General features: G+C 51.0%; 1 protein-coding gene across 1 annotated transcript in view; it reads right to left on the bottom strand.

Moving 5' to 3' along the window:
- Positions 1-18,224, bottom strand: part of ARK2C (arkadia (RNF111) C-terminal like ring finger ubiquitin ligase 2C) — a 90,355-nt gene extending 72,131 nt beyond the window's left edge. The window contains exon 1 of the mRNA XM_087819075.1: positions 18,146-18,224. Coding sequence (XP_087675201.1) covers positions 18,146-18,206 — 61 coding nt within the window. The 5' untranslated portion in view covers positions 18,207-18,224. The remainder of the gene's footprint in view (positions 1-18,145) is intronic.
- Between the last annotated feature and the right edge of the window lie 2,213 nt (positions 18,225-20,437).

The raw sequence follows: 20,437 nt of genomic DNA, 5'->3' as shown, positions 1-20,437 counted from the left end.
ACTTGAGTGATATGTCTACAAGCCAAGGAACTCCAAAGATTGCCAACAACCACCGGAAGCTAGGAGAGGCAAGAAGGATCCTTCCCTAGAGACTTCAGAGAGAGCATGGCCCTGTCAATACCTTGATTTCAGACTCCCAGCCTCCAGAACCGTGAGAGAATAAATCTGTAGGTGTGAAGCCACCCAGCTTGCGGTATGGTGCTATGGCAGCCTTAGGGAACCAATATCATCAAAAATGTCCTCTCTGCCTGACTGGATGCTGACTCCCAAGCATCAGGGAGGGGTCTTGCGTCAGGTATCCAGGTATCAAGTGAGAAATGAGTGCAGAGGGTCCTGAGACGCCCCCGGGGATTCCTTCAGAGCCATCCAGGGTTCTGACAGGAGCTGGGAAGTCCGCATGCCATCACACCCATGCCCTCCAGCCCAGCCCAGCAAAATGAGGTCTTCCCTGCTGCTCTCTCCTGACTCACTATTCTGCTCATGCCTGACCTTTGTTACATGTCACAATGACATATATATCTGTGGGTCTTTTGGTTCCTCCCAGTCACCTCCACTAGACTGTGAGCTCCAAAGGCAGGGACACATGGGTTCTGTTCAACACCATGCGCGGTGATGTCTCGCACAGCGCTTGACCCTGGAGGAGTATGAACAGTCGTTGCCTCTGGGGAGGGACCTGGGTGAAGGTGAAGTGGATGGGGGAGCAGGAGATAAACTTTTACTGTTCAGCTTTGAGTCTTCCATACTGTTTACATTTCCCCTCGTGGGTCTTTCTACTTTAATGACAAAACAACTAGCTTGTATTTTAAATTTACAAATACATAAAAATACAGATTCCTACCCAAGAGAGGTAGCTCTGTTGTGGAACATGGGAATATGAGTTTTTGCAAGCTTCCCAGGCAGCCCGATGGCAGGTGTAAAAAGTGGACCAAGCCATTTGTCCCCATCTGAAGTCAACGCTGCAGCTCAAGGCACAGAATGTGGCCTTTCTAACCCAGGCTCTGTCTGGCCCTGGAGGAAGCTGCTCTAGTCTTTGAGGTCTCAGTGTCCCCTGAGTATAAAACCTCTGTCACATGACCAGATGTGACCAAGGTCTAGGACGAAGGCAGGGGGTCAGGGGAGAAGAGGTGGCACTATGAGAGGAGCACATACAGTGCCACTGAGAAGGGCTTGGGGAAGCGGAGTCCTGGAAGGTGGTGCTGAGACCCCAGGAGCCCTCCTGACCCTCAGCTGTCTGCATCTTGTTCACTGTTGGATCATTGGTGCTTAGAACATGCCTGGAACAGGATCTGCCCCTCAATCAGCATTTGTGGAATGAGTGAGTGAATGAATGAATGAATGAATGCAAGGAAGATAAGGCAATCTCTTTTTTAGCTTCTGCACCATTTCTAGCACAGAGTAAGGACTTTATAAAAACTTAAGTAATGAAAGAGTGAATGAGGAGGAATGGTGGAGATAGAGACCTGGGCTTGCATTGAGCCAGCCCCATCCTAGCTTAGGGCCAAGGGCCATGGCAGCCCTGCCAAAGATGAGCCCTGTGGTCTTGTCTCAGCAGCTTCCCATGCCTGCAGCCACCATAGAGACCCTTCTGTGTCATCATCATCTATGTAAGTCAGATACCCCACATGGTGGGGCTGTACAGGGTATTAGGTGCTGGGGTCCTGCAGGCACAGTGGGGCCATGTGAAGCCCTGGATTGCAGGTGCAATGGTGGGTTTAGGGAAGGTCTTGGGGGGACAGCTTGGTACATGAGCCACCTTTATTTTGAGTCTCTGTCACCAGATTGAAACTGACAGCCTACCCAATAAACCAGCCCCACTAGGCAAGGACATAAGCATCTCCATAGTAAGCTATCAGATTCAAGAGTTCTGGTCCCCATGAGTTAAGTTTGATGACTGGGTTAAGTGTGCCCAAAACATCTGATACAATCTTAGGCTACATTAATGGAAGTGTAGATTCTCGGTAACGGGAGGTGTCCGATGGAGTTCATACCAGCTACCTTCCCATTTTATGGGCTTTGACCAGCTGAAGTTCATCAAGGCAAGTGTCCTGGATGGGACCCAAGGCACTCAAGGAGAAGGGACTGGGAATGTTTGGCCCGAAGTATTCTCAAAAGTGCCCAAGAGAGCCCTGCAAAGGCTGCCGAGAGGCGAACCAGTGGTGGGAAGGAAAGGCCAGGGCCTGGGAGGCAGAGGATATAAAGCTGTCATCCTGGGGCAAGCCCAGGAAATACAAAAGACAGGCAAGGGGCAAGGCTGTCATTCCAGGGGCCACTGACCTCCATCAGGGCAATCAGGGCAGGACAGGGGTTATGTGTGTGAGTCAGGCCCTCTTGCCCCACAGTGACCTCTCCCACTGACCTGCAGTGACAGGACCTGCCAGGCCACAATTGGAAAAGGATCCATTGCCTTCTGCTCCAGAGGCCCGCAGGAAAATGCACCCACCCCTCGGAGGAAGCCTGCTCAGGTGCATAGAGCAAGAGGACCCCTTTACCATCTCATATTCTCGTGGACCCCAACCCAACACACACAGGTAGTTTTACTGTCAGCTGAGGGATGCGGTGTCTGTGCCTGGAATTCGTGGCTGGGCCCTGCCCCCAGGTCACAGAAGGAACCTCGCTGATCTATGAGCTGGATTTAAACCCAAGGCACAGTTTCTAGGTCGTGTAACTTAAAACTGCCTCTTGCAACTCCTCCGTTTTCTTGTCTTTCAACTGGGTTTTTAAAAGTTCACCCAAAGATCAATATAAGATGACAGAGAAGACGCCTATAAAGCGCCCAGTGTGATATTCATGAACTGAGGTTTCTCTCCTGCTTGGCAGGAGGGAGGGGGAGCACCATGGGTGGAAGGAGACAGCTTCTGCCAACTTCACTATTTTGCTCAAGACCCAGCCTCATTCTTTGCCAGCCCTTCTCCTGTCCCTTTCTCTTCAGACATCGAGCAGAAGGGAGCCTATGCTAGGAGCAGGGGAACCTGGAGGGCACAACTTAGGCCTGTCCACAGCCCTCCCCAGCCCTCCATAGATCAGGATTATAATACTATCAACAATAAAAAATAAGAAATAAATTTTAACTAAAAAAACTTTAAAAAGTTAAAAGGGCTCCTTGAGGCAAGGGTGTACCAGGCAGACGTCTTCTAAGAAAACTCCAGACTCGGGGAAGTCCCAAGTCCCACCCCAGAGATGATACCTCTCTGGAAGGCTGAGAGAATCTGTATTTTAACGGGCTTCCAGATGATTCTTACTTGATGTAGACTCTGGAGTTTGAAGCTCCTTGGCCAGGTGATGTCCCAGGGTGTCTCTCCCAGCACGGATGGCTGTGGTGCCTGCCATCAACCATCTGGTCTGCAGACCTGCCCACCTGCCAGGACGTCCCTCTCTTGCAGGTTGCCAGCTCAGGGAGCTCCAGGCCTCTTGTCTCAGCACCACTGGTGCCTTCCATGATTTATGGCTGTGACTCCCACACACACTCCGAGAACAGGAGAGCCCAGTGCACTGTGCACAAATTAAATCCAGCCTTCCTCTCCTCCCAGGTAATGGGCCCATCTGATGATAGAAGAGCTTATAAACAGCTATCGTCAAATTAATCTCAATGTCGGAGAAATAATAGTGGCCGTAAATAAGACTGAGTGTGCCTGGCTCACCAGCTTGTTAGGACACTTTATAAAACAGGGCAGCAACATTAATATTACACCGTCTCTTTAATTCCCCCAGCCACCTGGTGCAGAGGCTGAGCACTGGCTGTGGAGTCTCCAGGGCAACAAGACCACTGCTCAGGGTACAAGAGGAAACCCCAGTGAAGAAGGGTTGCTGGCCAGTACCTGGCCATACCTCTTCTTCTTTCACCTCTGCCCAAACTTTCCCCATAACCACTGCGGGGTTCTCAGGGTTGGGGGGACACCGGCCATGCTCACTCTTGCCCATGCCCCTCAGGCAGCCTCCCCACCTCAGTGTCCCCTCTGTCACTTCCTACCAATATGGACCTCACCCTTCAACCCTGGCTTGAGACCCACCTCCTCCATGAAACCCTCCAAACCACACAGCATCCCAAAGGGACTTTGCAATGTTTGTTTTCTCCATCACCAGGCTGTTACAGTGGAGACCATAGGAAATCAGCTGTGCCTCCCTCATGAGCCCAGACAGACACTGCCCCTTCTGGACCCCAACATAGGTCAGTGCAGACAGCGGAGGCCTCAGGAGGGTGACAGTTGGGTGAGACAGGCCCCTGCTCTTCAGCAGGCCTGGGTCCCTTAAATTTGTATTTCCTGAGATAATGTGTGTAGAAACTATGGTGTGTACCTGTGTGTACATGTGTGTGTGAGCACCATGTGGTTAATTGTGCACATACTTGCATCTGTGAATGTGTGTGCATACTATGTTCTGATCTACGTGTACAGATATTAAATTAATGAGTGTATATGCTGATACCATAAGTGGCTGTAGATTGTATACAGATGTGGATTACATGGGAGTTGTGTTGGGATGGGTGTGTTTCAGGGATGAGCATCTGGGTGCGCTATTCTGTGAACATCAAGTGCTACGTGGACTGTGTGCAGTGTGTCAAATGTGCTAATGTGCTAATATGAATAGGGACTCTCCAAGACAAGGGTTTAATGTGCAGCTGGGGGTTAAGGGCCATGGGGGCTCCCAGCTGGTAGGGAGAAAGCCCATCATCAAGGAATCTGGGCAAGGTCATGAATAGAAGAAGGCGGGAGGGAAGCACTGAGCAGAGTGGGGCTTTGGTACAAGGCCAGACCCTCCAGTGGCTGAGCGCTCCCTCCGCAGCTGCCTTAGCTTCCCCGCCTCCGGCAGAGGCTGCCCTGGCTGGTCTGCAAGGGCGTCGCTGAGAGTGAGTAGTTGGCTCACCACAGACCTCTGACCTTAGAGTCTTCTCTGGAGTAGGGAAGGATGGCACTCCTGGAAGGAAGGCTAGGGTAAGGGGGCCTTCAAGACAGGCAGTCACCAACCTATGAGCCACCTTTCATGGCCTTTCTTTCAATCAGTTGCCATTTCCCCTCAGTATAAGGGAGTTGCTTTTGGGCCAGTGTTGAGCTAGATGACCCAGGGCCCAGGCCAGCATTTCCCAAACTGTTCTCCATGCACCAAGTTCAAGGCATGTTTCTAGGAGTGTCACACACACACACACACACACACTTTCTGTGTTCAGATAGTTTGGAAAAATGCTACTGAAGCAGAACCAAAAGGATTTCTTTATTGTGGGACTTATCAGAGCCTTTAATTTGTTAATATGAATTGGGATTCTCCAAGACAATGGTATAATGTGTAGTATTTTCCAAGTTGTTGGAACATGTAACTCTTTTGCACAAACAACTTTTAAGAGCTCAGGGGGTCCTGGTGTTTGGATGAACAGTGTGGGAAATGCTGCCCCAGGCCCCTACTTCAAGGGTCAACTCAACACTCCCATCTCCTGCATCCTCTGGGTCTCCCAGACACCACAAACCCCTCCACTTCCCCTCCTCTGAACTCCTCCCAGACCTCCCAGCAGTAGGCCATGATAACCCTATTATGATGATGATGATGATGACTATGCCTTCTCATTGTTTCATAAGGGTCTGTCAAGACTCCAGCTTTGTTTTCGAGATCTCTAAGGGCAATGCCCAGATCTCATCTTTAGTCCTTAGCTCAGGACATTTGGAGCTCTGGGTAGATTGTGTGCACTTTTGACAAAAGCCAATCAACCAGCAGTGCTGGTCAACAAGCAGCACTGCTACGTTGACAATAAGAAGTGACAAAGCCCCAGCTCCCTCACAGGACATTAACCTCCTCCCCATGTCCCCTCTGCAGCACTCTGCTTCTTAGCCCACCCTGTGCCCCTGAAGCCCCTCTGCCTGCAACACCCTGGTCAACCCCATGCCTCCTTAAAGACTCAGCTCAGCATCAGCCCCTCCAGGCACCCCCCTCCCTCAGGACTGCTCCCCCAGGCTGAGAGAGCACCCAGCACACACCTTGGAGCATACTTTCTGATTGTGCATGTGTCTGTTTCCCGCCAGACTGAATCTCTTTAGGGCAAGTAAAGCGCTTAGGAGAGTGCCTAGCACAGAGCAAGTGTGACAGAGCGTTTGCTCTTGTTATTATTACCCCCAGGTCTCCAGTGCCCGGCACGGTGTCTGGTCCAGTGCAGATGCTCAGTGCACACTGGTTAGATGAGCTGAATAAATCCAAGATAAAATCTGAGCCTCATTATAAGCCTGTTGGGTTATAATGGAATTGTTCCCATTTTACAGTTGAGAACACTGAGGCTCAGCGAAGTTTTTTCCTTCCCCTTTGTTCCCCTTACCAAATTCAAAGTTCCTCCTAGGAGCAGGCGGGGGGATTCTGCAAGTAGAAACTCCCTAGTAGGAAGCACATACAATAAGAGCAGCCCTGTACTCGGTGCCAGGTGTCATGGTGGCTGCTTTACATGCGTGTCTCACTAGATCCTCACCCAGCCTGGCAGGTCAGAATGAGTACCTCAATGCCCTAGGAGGGTTGCCCATTTCAGAGGGAGGCCATTACCCCTTGGACAGCCTCACCCTCTGCACAGCTCTCCCAAGAGACAGCGAGTGGGCCCATGGGGTGCTCAGGCAACCCAGCTGGGCAGAGGAGTAGAAGAGGAGACAGAGAGTTCCAGGGGAAATCACCAGGGCCAGGGGGGATGGCAGGGAGGAAGGGACTGGAATGGGTGGGATGACAGTGAAATGAGAGAGCCCAATGCTCCAGAAAGAAAAGGAAAAATCAGACAAGGCGATCGCCACAGGACTCTGAACATTCACCTCTTGGATTAGATCTGGGCTTACATGGGGAAAGGGTCAGCAGGGAGCAGACCTGATAGCTCTCCCAGGCAGCAAAGCTACAGATCTCAGAACAGCTCCAGTTCTGCCTCCTCTGGGAGGCCCTCCTGATTTTCCCAGGCCTCAGTGATCTCTCCCCATCCCATGTGCCAACCCTAGCCAGCTGGCCCCCCGGCTGGCCCACACTGTCTAGTCATTGTGACCAAGGTTTGTTTGTAACTTAGTCCATGTGTTCTTCACCCACTTCAGGTTACTTAGGGGTCTCCCCAGCTAAGCTGTGTGCCAGGAGCTGTCTGCACCTCCGCTGCCCACAGCCTAAAGTAGATTCTCAGTAATTTATGCGATGAAGCTAAAATATACCCAGCCCTTTCCTCTCTGTCCCCTTTGCACTCCCTTAGGACCTGTCGGACTGTTCCAGGTCCAAACAAACAGGGATATATGTGCGGGGTGGGGGGCAGGGCAAGTTGGGAATGGCCGTCTTTTGCAAAACACCTCCCAGGATTTTGTGTGCCATGTACTCTACTGTAACTCTCTTTCATCGCCTCCTCCCATGACACTGGTATTAATGATTATCTCAATTTTTTTCTCATGAAGAGACTGAGGAGGAGTCCAAAGTCACCCGGCTTGTAGGTGGGTGGTAAGGCCAGGGGTTGAACCCAAGACTGCCTGATGTCAAAATGTGTACATTTCTTGCAAGTACTTAGTCTCCCGCAACCATCCTCAAGAAGCCCTAGGAAGTGCAGCCTGGTCGGGGAGCAGGCCTCAAAGTCAAAGGGCCCTGAGTTTCTGTTTGGGAAGATGAAGATATTTTGGAAATAGAGATGACAGTGGCACAACATTGTGAATGGACTTAAATACCACTGAATTGTACAATATAAAAATGGCTATATTGGCAAATTTTATGCTAAATATATTTTATGACAGTAAAAAAGAAGACAGTCCTAGAGTACCAGGGACAGCCCCTGCTGGGCATCTCATTTCCATCCTTTGACCTTCCCCTTGGACCCTCGCTCTCAGCTCTGGCCCTGGCTCTGCAGACTACAAACACATGTGGATCAGCCACCATACTGAAATCCCACCCTTCTCCCTCTGCCCAGTTAAACCGCACCACCTTCAGCCTCACCCATAAGTCCCTGCTGGGACTGCTGGAACTCGGACTGCTTCCCACTGGCCTTGAGTCAAGACCCAAGAAGAACACTGAGCCTCAGAGTCAACAGACCAGGTCCCAATCCTGTCGGGGCTCTTGGGAGCTGGCCTGGTGGCTCCAGCCACTGGACAGACTTGGGTTTCTAGTTTTGTGAATAGAAGGCATTGGGCCACCCAGAAGTGCTTCTCACACTTCCTCAGAAGTGCCCAAATGCCATAGAGGTGTGAAACGACCCCAGCCATTGGGGCATGGCTGGGACTGGCCTGCCCAAATGAAATATGTCATCGAAGTTCTATGTTTTCACTCAAAGGTTTACGCAAAATTTGCAACTGGTGACATCAGAGTTCCTTGTTTAGTTTAATATAAAAATCTCCTTTTCCCCAAATTTAGCAGTAAAACAGGAAACCAGGCTGTGTTTATCCTATGGGGTGGAGAGGCTCTTTTTAGCCCTGAGCCGAGGTGCTGCTCACTGTCTGTTACACAACTGTCCAGTCTCCCCTCTAGTCTGGATGCTCCCCCCCCCCATGGTCAGCCCCCTCAAGACAGGGCTCTGCAGGTCCTAGCACAGGCTTGGTGAGTACCCGGAGAGGAGCAGCACCCGCAGAGGAGTGAGAGGCAGAGCCTGTCTCTAGCTCCCTCGCCGCACCTTCCCATCCTTTCCCCGGGCCTTCTCCACCTCTCTCCCAGAGGAAGCCTGCACTGGTCAGGGACCCTTCAGGATGGGATGGGGACAGAATAGGGACACGACATTCCAGGTTCACGTCGGGGCTTCTACGCTACCTTCACCTGCCCAGGTGAGGGCAGGTCTGCTGTTGCTCCCTTCACCCCACATGGCCTCTCTTCCCCTCCCCCCTCCCACCATCCCAGTCCCATTCTTCTTGGTGGAGAGACAGCTGGATTCCTCGATCCTGGCGGGGCCCAAGTTCCCTCCCATGGCCTGTTGCTGCCCTTCCGCTACTGCTCTAGGCAGTGACAACCTTGCCCCCTGGGTACCCCTGCCCCCTGAGCACCCCTGACTGGGGCAGCCTCAGTATCTCCTCAGCCAAAGGAAGTCAGGCAGGAGCTGCCTGCCAGGCCCAGCCTCCCTCAGAAATGCAGACCAAGCCCCCCCCTCTTCAGGCCTAACCTCCACCTAAGCCGGTGGGGAGGGGTGGGGGATGTGAGTCCACCAAAAGCGGCCAAGGCCAGGGCCCACCTACCCTGGTTCCAAAAAGGGCTCCTGTGAATGCGGGCTCTGGCCAGCTCGGTTTGTCCCTCTCCGTCAGCGCCGAGCTGGGCTCATACTGCTGGGCAGTGGGTGACCAGCTATGCAAGCAGCCTTGAAAAAGAGGCCTGGCCTGTGGGCTCAGGTCTTCCCCAGTCACAGCCTCAGGCGGATTTATCAGCTCTGGTCAGCAAGGCCACGCCTCATGGGTGGGGGTGTAGCTCTGACAGGCCCAACAGCCTTTCCCTGCAGTGCATTCCAGCTCCCTCCAAGGATGCCATGGAGTTGAAGACCCCAGTGGTAGCGCCACCCTTTGACTTAAGGAAGGCCAGTGTCTCCAGCCCTGGGGTCGGGGTGAGCATATTAACCCATCAGTGCCCACAGAGTTTGGGAGCAAAAGCAATTGTTCTAGAAGTAGGGTGGTCCTGGGGGACAGGTGCACTGCGGGGCCCCTAAGGAGCGGGAAAGGGGTGACATGGAGGCCTGGCAGCTGTGCAGGAGAGCCAGAGCTAAGCAAGCTGGCAGAGGAAGGGGGTTATCTTGAGAGTGCCTCCACCCCCTTCCCACCCACTCACAGTCCCAGAGGGGGAGCAGCAGCTGTTGGAGAGCTTCCTGCCCTTCCTTGAGACAGGTGTTGGCTGAATTCTCACTTCCTCCCAGTCTCTGAGAGCTCCACCCACCCCCTCTCCAACCGCAGTCTGGTGCTGAGTCAGCAGCCACCACTTACTTTCTCTCCTAGGCTCTGGAGGCCAGGGCTGCACTGCCACCACCACCTTGGGACAAACCACCACGTGGATGACTTCCTGGAGGGCTGTCTGTTTCTCCTGACCCGCAGGGGACATACACCTCAGGAGGCCCCATCAGGAAACAATGATATCCCAGGGAACTTCTTGCTCAGAGGCCAATCAAGAACAGTGAGGCCAGTGAGCAGGACCTACACTCAGCTTGGGCCCCCATGGAGTCTCTGCTCACTGCCCTGGCACAAGCCACCAGGAGTAACTGCCGCTCCCCTTCCCTCCCGCAGCACAGCAACCGGCCAGCGGAAGGGCACGTGCCTATCCATTGAGCACTAAGAGCTGGGGCTGCTGCCCAGGGAACAGGCAAAAAGAATAGAAATGAAGAAATCACAGCTTTTTAGAGCAGGAAGGGGCAATTAGGACAATTATATCCCTTGGCAGATAGGAAGTGCAGGCACGAGCAGTCAGACCTGGCCAACATGTCACAGAGGTGACTGGCAGAGTGGGACTCAAAGACCAGACTGTATTGGGTGGCCCACTGTACTGGGTGGCCTGTCTGAGAACTACTTTGTGAATTATTGTTACTGTTCCCTTTGTCTGACTTCTCACTTTGTTTCATATGCATTACTTCATGTGACACCATTTCACTGATGGAGAAACTGAGAGCCAGTGGAGGAAGTTGACTTGCTCAAGATCACAGTGGAAGTTTGTGGCAAAACAAAGACCAGAACCCAGATCTCAGAAGAGTTTATCCAAATCTTCATTCCCCAAGCTCTCTCTTATCTCCCTTGCCCTTCACCTATCTGGGTCTGTTGATGGAAGAGGCTGATGGTGGGCAGAGGCATGACCTGTTCCACTAACCGGTTACCTCCTCCCAAACAGCCCAAGGGAGGTGCTCAGACCTGTTCCACTAACCGGTTACCTCCTCCCAAGGGAGGTGGTAGGCAGGCCAGCACTGAATAACCCTGAAAGCCAGGACCATTTGAGTACCTCAGAAGCCACCGAGCCCTGTGTGCAAAGCCACCATCAAGTGGAATATTATGCTGCCATTTTAAGTGATGCTTGTGAAAATAACATAGTAAAACATGAAAAGGCTTGTGCTTACCCAGTTCTGCTTGCTTCCCCTTACAGGAAGGCCCCTTGTACCAATCTTCCTTCCCATCCCTGAGACTCCTGGTTTGGGCTCTGTCACCCCTGGAAGCCTGCCATGGCCTCCTCCTTGGCCTCAGCCCCTTAGGATCACCCCTGTGTCACCAGCTGCCAGAATAAGTTGTTGAAACAGAACTCTTCTCAGAGAGCTTCCAATGGCTAATGGAGCAAGTCCAAACTCTAAGGGAGCTCCCAGAGGCCCTCAGAATCTGGCTTTAACATCTCTTCCCGACTTTTCTCCCTCATTCTCTGGACCTCATGCTGCTTAATTGCTGGAGTTGTGCTCTAGAAAGAATCATTCAAAGAGAGACCAATGGTTCCAGTGCATCCTGTGGCTGTGCAATGCAACAAGCCTGAACACATGCCCCTACACACACACACACACACACACACACACCTCCCTCTTCATATGTACTTTCTATTCTTGTCAATCCAGAGCCACTGGCCTTGGCCAAGGTCTTACTCCTTTCCCATTCCCCACCTGGAGCTCCTCCCTCCCGTATGCACACCACTCTTTGAGGCACATCTCAATCCCACCTCCTCAGCAAGGTCATCTCTGACTTTATTTGATCCCTGAAGCCAGTAAATGCCTACAGTTGTGAGGAATGGGTGGCAGCCACCTAGCACATGCTAGGCACCTACTGTGTGTCAAGGGCCTTCAAATAGTTTAGAGAAACCTTATCAGGCAGGTATTATGAAGGTCATTGTTCAGATGATACTCAGAGCAGTAGCCTAAGTTCACCCTCCCAGTTCAAGACTGGGCAACTACTCAACCCCTGAATTGCTCCAAGCTCTTTCCACCTCACCAGTCAGGATGTCCTTCTATCCATTTGGGCACTTAGTCACAGAACATCTTAGACAGCATTTGGTTTTCTGAGCATTCATCTCCCAGCCTCAGCGTGAGCCTCAGGAGGGCAGGTACCCAGGTCCTAGGTTGTTTTCATATCCCCCTTTGCTTGGACCCAAGTAGGTACTCAATAAATACTCATTAACTAAATGAACAAACAACTGAGTGAATGAATGACTGACTACATGAAGGTACAGGTCATGTGAGTGGTTCAGATGTGGGGTTATGAATGTTTGCTTTTAGTTCTTAAGTCACCTAGAAAATCTGAGTCTCTCTTAGATAAGCCCTCCCCTCTAGCTGCCTTCCCTCCCAATTCTCTTAGAAATATATTGGTTCATCTGTGGCTAAACCATACAGGAAATTAATAAATACTAATTCAAATTCATACTATATTAAGCCAGGAATTTTAAAGAGCTATTTAGATCCATAGAAAAACTAAGGCAGAAGGGTCTTGCACATTTGTGCAACAGTGGTCTAGTAGGACTGAGAGATCTACAGTTACTCCCTGAATTGGAGTCAGGGCCTGTGTCTCCTGGTCAGGAAAGGGGCCCCAAACTGCACTTGGATCCTGCATGGAGCTGTTGCTTCCCTACCCCAGAAAACCATTAGGTTTTCCAACATGACACTGCAGCCTTCTTATTTAAAGATGGGAAAGACATTGGAGGGGGGTGGTCAGTGGGCAAGAGGTAAGCAAACTGCAAAAGAAAGAGAGGTGACCCAGTCTCTGTCATTTGTATGTTAAGGCATTGAGACTCTTGGTGGCCTTTTCCCCTAACCTTGAATGCCATAACCAGTATTTATAAATAATGGTTTATGGGAAACGATTATTTAAGACAACTCATCAATTAAGTGGGCCTTATCTGATGCTAGTTTCAAGAGAGAAGTTCTGTTCAGAAAGAGGATCTGTGAACAAGAGCTGTGTTCCATCTTATTACAAAGTCTATGGTATCAGTTCTACATAACAGATGGCCTTTCCAAAATCCTGGAGTCAAAAGTTATTAAAACAGATATATGTCAGATGGTTGAGAGAGTAGATATAAAATACAATAGCTTTGTAATGATTGGATATTCCAGTCCAGGGGGGAAAAAGGCTCCTTCATATGAATGTTTTAATTCTGAAAATCTGGGTGAAAATACAGGATGCATTTGATAAGATGCTAAAACATTTCTTCCCATTAACCTACTAATTTTCTATATTATTACTAGGTTACTAAACCACCCTCAAAATGTATTAATCAAATAATTCTGACATACATAACACTAATTTAGAAAAATAAAATCTTGGAGTTGGTTAATATTGATCAAACGAACCACAGCTTCCTAGGACAAAGATGTGGGTGATCACCTGATTTGGAGTAGTTTTATTATTGTTGAATTTGGTTTGAGGGCGGTTTATTTTATTTCTTAAACTAGGTACAAAATTAAAAGTTTCATGTAAACCAAAAATGAAACAAGGAGGAGGCGTAGAAAAGAAAGAAAAATCCTGGAAGACCTGCATATCTCTTCTTGTACAACTACAGCATGAGCTCCACTGGGGACATCCATGTGTGTCCATGTGTCACAGTAAATCAGCTCAGCTTTCCCACCCCGGCTGGGGAGAGCATGAGAACAAAGGGCTGGAGCCGCAAGGGCAGCCATGGGGGGAGAGGAGAGTCCACCAAGCCACAAAGACTGCAAGGAAGCACTGTGGTCAGGCAGGGGTGCGCCTGCCCAGGAAGGAAATGCTGGCAGAGGGGCAGAGGCAAGCCCCCGAGACAGCCCAGAGGAGAGAGGAGGAGGCATGTCAGCCCAGGGAAAAGCGGCTCCAAAATGATGACCCTTTGAAGGAACCATGAATTTCTTTAATCAACTGATTTCCTTGGGTCTAAAACGCCTCATTTAGCAAGGCTTGTTCTGGGTTGAAATTGAATAGGTGTAATTGACAAATGCTTGAATTTGGGTTCCACTCGGAGGGGGGAAAAATACCTCTCCACTGGTTTCTCAAATGTAATTATGGATAAAGATACATTTTAAGGACTCTTCTTCCAATTCGATTTCCATATAGGTCCAGGCTTCCCTCTTGATCCCCCCTTTCCCCCAAAACACACACACACACACACACACACACACACACACACACATGCGCTTAGACAATGCCAAGAGATCTGGCTTTCTTTCTCAAGAGAGGCACTAGGGCCACAGATGAGGCAGCTGTCAGGGACTCGGCTATAATCAGCTTTAACTGGCTCCCGGCCTGCAAAGGGCACAGACCCTCTTATTCCTGTGCTAACAGGTCAGGCTGCTGGCCCTGGGATGAATGCAGGGGTGATCTGAATTGGTTTCTGTTTCAAACATCTTCCTTATGCAGGATCTCAATGCAAACCTTACATTGCCAGTCCCAAGAATGTAAATATGCACACAGAAGAGGGTACTTTAAAATTCCAGATCATGGCTTCAACTACATGTAACATGTCCCCCCTCCCCACCAGCATGATTTAGAAGGACAGTAAATCAATGAGACAGTAAAAGGAAAAGTTAAAACACAACTGAAAATGGGTTTTTCAGGCAAGTCTGAAATGCTACAAGATTGCTAGTTAAGAACAGTATCCCTTTTCTCAACTTAAGTGTTATATCCCCTTCTCTTCACCAGCATCACAAACCGAGTGACGTGTAACTTGGAAACCAAGATGAAATGTGGAGGCTACTAGCTACACAGGTGGCCAAAGATAGGGGTTCTCTCTAGCAGTTGAGCTGTTTGGGTGTGACAGGACAAGTGACCCCTCCCATCACCTCAGAGGTCTATTGTAAAAAGATACGGACTGGTTGAGATTAAGGTCACCGTATCTGCACCACAAAACAAAAGAAAAAAGTTTAAAAAAAAAAAAAAAAGGCATTCACTCGAATCTTACAATGGGAGGTGGGAGTGGTGGGTGGGTGAGGGTGGGGATAGAAAAGCAAGGGGGGGGATATCTAAACAGCAGGATACGACAATAAATGGGGAAACAGCAAGAGAAAAAGCACACTAGGTTAATATAGGAAACTAGTTCTTTATTGAGAGATTGTATATTAGTATTAGTGGATTCTGTGTGTAACAATGTTGTCATGCACACGATACAAAAAAAAAGGAAAAAAGGAAAAAAAAAAAAAAGGCTGGGCCCACCATGCTTCGAAGGGCAACAGAACAAAAGCAGCGTACAATGAGCAGATGGCCCGGGCTACACGACCACAGTACGGTTCAGCAGGGTAACATCTCTAACCGAGCGCTGTACATTGTCAACTGGGGGATGTAAAAAAATACAGATCATGCTTTAGTTTTAGTACAAGAAAAGGTGAAAAAGATACACAACCAAAAGGATATCTGATACAGAAAAAAATTACCCACAAAATAAGAACAGGAAGTAATTCAGCACAGCAGAACACGCTATCCCTGTTTAATGGAAAACCATTTTGCTGGGGATTCTTTCTGTTTCCTTCTCTTATTCCCCGCCCCTCTTTCCTTTCAGATTGCCACATGGCAATCTGGGGAGGCCTCTTGTGACTTTATTTTGGAAGGGCCCTCGAAGTAGGGGCCTTATTTTTTCATGATCACTCTGTTTTGTTTCAAGCAGGTCTGGCCGGTGAGGTGGCAGAAGGAAGCCGGCTGTTAAAGGGGCAGCTCCGAGGGCCAGGGCAGATGTCCAAAGATGCTCTTGACATTGTACCATTAAACAATTAAGACACCGTGGGCCATGGCTCCCCCTTAAGCCAGGGATCTTGCTGCACCAAATTTTCAGAGGTTATAGAGTAGCAGCAGCTGTCATGTCATCAAGATTTTCATAGGTATATATTTATTATTTTTTGCCTCCCACTAAATGTGACCTGGTCACTTATGCCTGGGTGCTGCCAGAAAGGTAGCTGATGGCCACCCAGATAAGTGGGAAATGGGGTCCTATGGCCTCCAAGCCAAGGCAAAAGGAATCCACTTAACAGGGATTTACAGTGCAATGTACTCGGCTAAACAAGATGAAGATACAAAAATGGTTATTTCTCTACATCTATTCTGAAATGGCCTACATCCTATATTACTACAATGGAAACTAAAAAGAACAGATTTAAGCTTGCAGACTATCTAATAGTTTTACAAGAAGATTGTGGTTTAGGACCTTGTTGGGTTAAGCATTAGTATCCTCTATCGGAAGGTCATGAATTCTTATCACATTGTGCTAAATTTTACCCACAGCCCAGTCACTCTCAGCCCTTGAATTTCCTGTGGGCGTGTTTGCCATGAAAGTAAACTTTCACCCAAGGGCAGAATTTTTTTGTTGGATTTTTTTGGGGGGTGGGTGGGGGTGGGGGAAGGGGATATTAAAAATAAAATTTAAAGGCAGCTGAGCAATTTGAATTTCAAAACATGGACTCAGCATCCTGCAATGGTATTTAGAGATCGGTGGTATTAATGAGGATGATAATGATTTAATCAGGATAATTATACTTTCAGGCCCAACATCCTTCTTAATCATTTTTGAATTTCTGCCTAGTGAAATGTTCCACACCCGTTTTCAGAGGAAATGCCAAGTAATAAGACATAATTGTGATTTGGGGGAGGGGAGGTTGGCATTTCAAGGAAGACCTCATCCAGCCCCCCATTCCTATTCCTCACACACCCACTCCACCACCGCCCCCAAGGGCTAAGCTGGCCTGAGATAGGGGATACTGCCGCTTAAATAGCAATGCCTTCCTCAGATGGAGACAGGAGATGGTTAAGAGGGGTGTCACAATACAGCTAAATGCGGAGGCAGAGGGTCACAGCGCACACAGCAGCGAGTTGACCATTCACTGAGCTACACAATGAAGAAAAAAAAAGATTTGATAAATGCAGAATGTCATCATTCTATCATCACACAAAAAAAACTGCGGTTCAAACAGGCCTAAGAGGGTCAACCTTGCCTTTTAGGTTCTGGGGAGAGGCATGGGGTTGGGGACAGCTGGGCTGGAAGAAAGAGGGCTGGGCTTCCTTTCCCTCGCCCAATCGGCCCCCGGGGGGCACTAAAGCGCTGGCCCCTCGACCCGCCCCCCCCCCAGTCTTGGTGGAGGAGCCCTGGTAGCAGAGGGAAGACATCATTCTGTGCGTGAGGGAGGAGGAGGGGGAGGGCCTTAGCCAGCAGGGATTTAAGCAGACGTGGAGTGGGAGAGGATAGAAGAAACATTTCCAAGAAGAGAAATGTGAGTCCAGAAGCAGAATACAAAAAGAATAAAAAAAAAATGAATCTAAATGCATCTCGGATTTGCTTGGGGAGGTGGGAATTTTTGATTAAAAGAAAATGGAAGAAATGGGAGGGGGGGACTCGAGCTATTGTAGCAGAATGTGAGGGAAAGGGATGTGGGGAAGGGGGCGTGCAAACACTCCCCATGCACCACAGTTAAAAACAAAGCCGGCGCCCGGCCTGCAGCCTGGTCAACGCCTGCCCGGCAGCGGCCTGGCCTGGGGCAGCTCAGCACCTCACCCTCACACTCGGCAGCACCCAAGGGCCAGGCCCCCGGCTCCGCCTGGGCCCAGGGGTGCACAGCAGTGCACGTCTGACTCTCCGAGGCGCGCGCACTCTTGCACACACACTCACACACACACACACACACACACACACACACACACACTCCCGAAGCATTTGGAACCCGCAAACGCCAACTGTCATACAGACAATGGGGGGAAGGGGGAGAGCACAAGGGAGACACACAGGAAGGGTTAAAGGGAGAAAAGGGTGGGCTGGGAAATCGTGCAAGTGCCCGAGACGGTGGGGGCTGGGGCTCGGGACGGGCCGATACCAGATCGCAGCTACCCAGCCATCGGTATCAATGGCCAAAAAAAATGAAATACGAACACAAATAACACAAAACACACATGTACCTCAAAAAAAGCAAATCACAGAAAACCAAGTATGTTTCCACGCACACGAACACACGCACTCGCGCGCGCACACAGTCATGGTATCTCCGCCTTTCGATCACACAGGGCTAGGAATTAGGGGAAGGGGCTGTGACTTGGGGGGACTGCGTCCGCCGCAAAGAAGAAAAAATGGGGCTGGGGAGGGAGGGACTCAGATTCGCCAAACCCTAACTTCACTGCAAAAGCTCCCACGAGGGCGGCCGCTCCCACACTCGGGGGCCCCTCCAAAAGGGAGAGGGGAGAAGCCACCGCTCACCCTGCAGCCCCGCGGGTGTGCCCTGAGCACCCCCGCCTCCCCCGGTGCCCGCCCCCGCTCCCGCCCCGGTGCCTGCGGCGATCCACGCTCCGAAGCGGACCCCGAAAAGAAAAAGCGATACCTCTGTTTCGCACAGAGCCAAACACTGGAAGCACGAGATAGCCGACGTGGACCAGGACCATCCTGGCTCCTCGCGCGGCGGCGGCGGCGGCGGCTGCGCGCGGGCCCTTTGTGGCGCGGCTCCGGGGCGCGGGCGCGGGCGGCGGCGGGGCTGCGGGAGCCGCCGGGGCGGGAGGCGGAGCGCGGGGCGCGGGCGGCGGCGGGGCGGCGGCTGGCGGGGAGACAGATGGCCCATGGAAAGGCTCCCTTCCCGGCCCCTCTCGACATTCAAAGGCGCTGGGGCCGCAGCTGCCGCCACACAAAGGCGCGCGCAGCCAATGGGAGCCGAGCGCGGCGCGGCGCGGCCTCGCCGGAACCGCGGGGGACAGCGGGGACCGCGGGCGCGCGGGTGGCGGGGGGAGGGAGGGGTGACGGCTGAGAGGGAGCGGGCGGCCAATCGCGGTGGCCTGGGGCCCGGCGCGAAGGGGTGGGGCGGGGGTCAACCCCGGGGGACGCGTGGAGCCCGGCGCGGATCCCTGGTCGCCCGCAGGCCGGAGCACGCGGGAGTGAAGCGTCCTGCACACAAAATCGGGCGGCGTGCACACGCAACCTGCACACACCGAGCGGGACGTGCACTCAGACATGTGGAGGTGCGTTCGTGCGCGCGAAGAGACAGGCACGAGAGCACCAAGTGCACGCCACCCGGAGGTCCTTGCACATTGCACACGGGTCACTCGGGGACTTGCGCGCGGAGGCTGGCGCACGTGCCCAGCCTGACTGCGGGCACAAGCGAAGCTGGAAAGCCGGCAAGCAGCCGCACACGGAACGGAGGCAGTGTCACACAGACATGCTCACACCAAAAGCCTTGTTAACGCAGGAAGCATGCGTGCCTGCCAAGAACACATTCCCAAAGACACACAGAGGGGACACACAAAATGCAGATATGTACACAGTGTAGATATGACGCTCCCTGCCTGTCGCACAAAGCTGGCAATAATCATTTGTTGAACTGAAAGCCACTCGTCCACGGAGGTATGTGCACACATTCCGCACAGAGACACGCTCACCCAGAAAACCCAGTCATTCGGCCAACGTTCGCCCCACTCTGACACACACAACCAGCCATGTGCACAGACACGCCCACTTCCACAGCAGGCAGGTACACACACGACATCAGGGCAACCAGACTCTTCATAGTCACACGGGGAGGCACAGCACGCCGTCGCGTGTGGCCTGTGGCTGGCCTTCCAGGTACAAGCAAGACAGAAGCAAAGTCGCCCTGCAGCCCTGGTGTCAAGTGGACTGCTAAGGCCGTCCAGCCCACCTGCTGTGAAAGCTCCCAACAGGGCCCTCAGATCAGGCGCAGGGCACACCAAGGCCACACCAAGGTACGCTTGGGGGTGGGCAGGGGTGGGAATCCACAGGGGAAGACAGAGGCCATTTCCTGCCTTGGGACTTGTCTTCAAACCCCTTTCGCTCCTTTATTTAATGAATCTGGTAAAAGTAGATGGTAAAATCACAGAATGCGGAAGAAATCTAAATTCAACCCAATCTGCCTCCCTTTTAGAGATGAGGAAAAGGAGGACCATTCACTGAATACATGTTGTGCTTGTGTCAGGGTGAAGGACGGTGATGCAGATCCTCCTGAGACCCCAACTCTCACAGCCCAGCGGGGCCTCTACAATGTAAATGCAATCACCATAATGCCTGCCGGGCACAGACACAGCCTAGGGTGCTAGGGAAGGGACAACTAAGAGGGCCCCTAGCCCAGGGGGTGGGTGGTAGTGAGGGAAGTTGGAGTTGACTCCAGGAAAGTGACTTCTAAGCTGAGACTTGAAGAATGAAGAACAGAAGCGAGATGAGGCAAAGGAGAAAACTTCAAAGGGAAAAACCATAGCCTAGTTTTGCCAAGACAGTTTCCATATTCCCAGTGGCAACAGCAGGGCAGGATCCCAGTGCACATCTTTCTGACACAAACACATACATTCTCTTCCCCACCCTAAACACCCCCAGCTGCCCCCAGAGAACTCAGGGATGAAGGTCACCAGGGGAGACTTCCCAGTGGCCCCAAGCCTCACTCTAGATCATTTCAACCTAATCCTGCCACCAACTCTTTCCTTTTTCCATTACCTGTCAAATAAACACAATGTCACCACCATTAAAAATATTAAAAATGAAAAGACTGAACTAGTACCTGCCTACTAGAATTTTTTCCTGTTCTATTTTAAGCTTTGTCAATATGCTTATATATCAGACTCATCATCATAATCTGCATATTTTTTATCCTGCTTTTTAAACTTAAAACTTTACCAGA

The sequence above is a fragment of the Miniopterus natalensis genome, chromosome 7 (genome assembly GCF_054644295.1).
Source record: "Miniopterus natalensis isolate mMinNat1 chromosome 7, mMinNat1.hap1, whole genome shotgun sequence".
NCBI classification, from domain to species: domain Eukaryota; kingdom Metazoa; phylum Chordata; class Mammalia; order Chiroptera; family Miniopteridae; genus Miniopterus; species Miniopterus natalensis.
The sequence above is the reverse complement of the archived record's forward strand: the minus strand, read 5'-3'. Positions and strand labels throughout refer to the sequence as shown.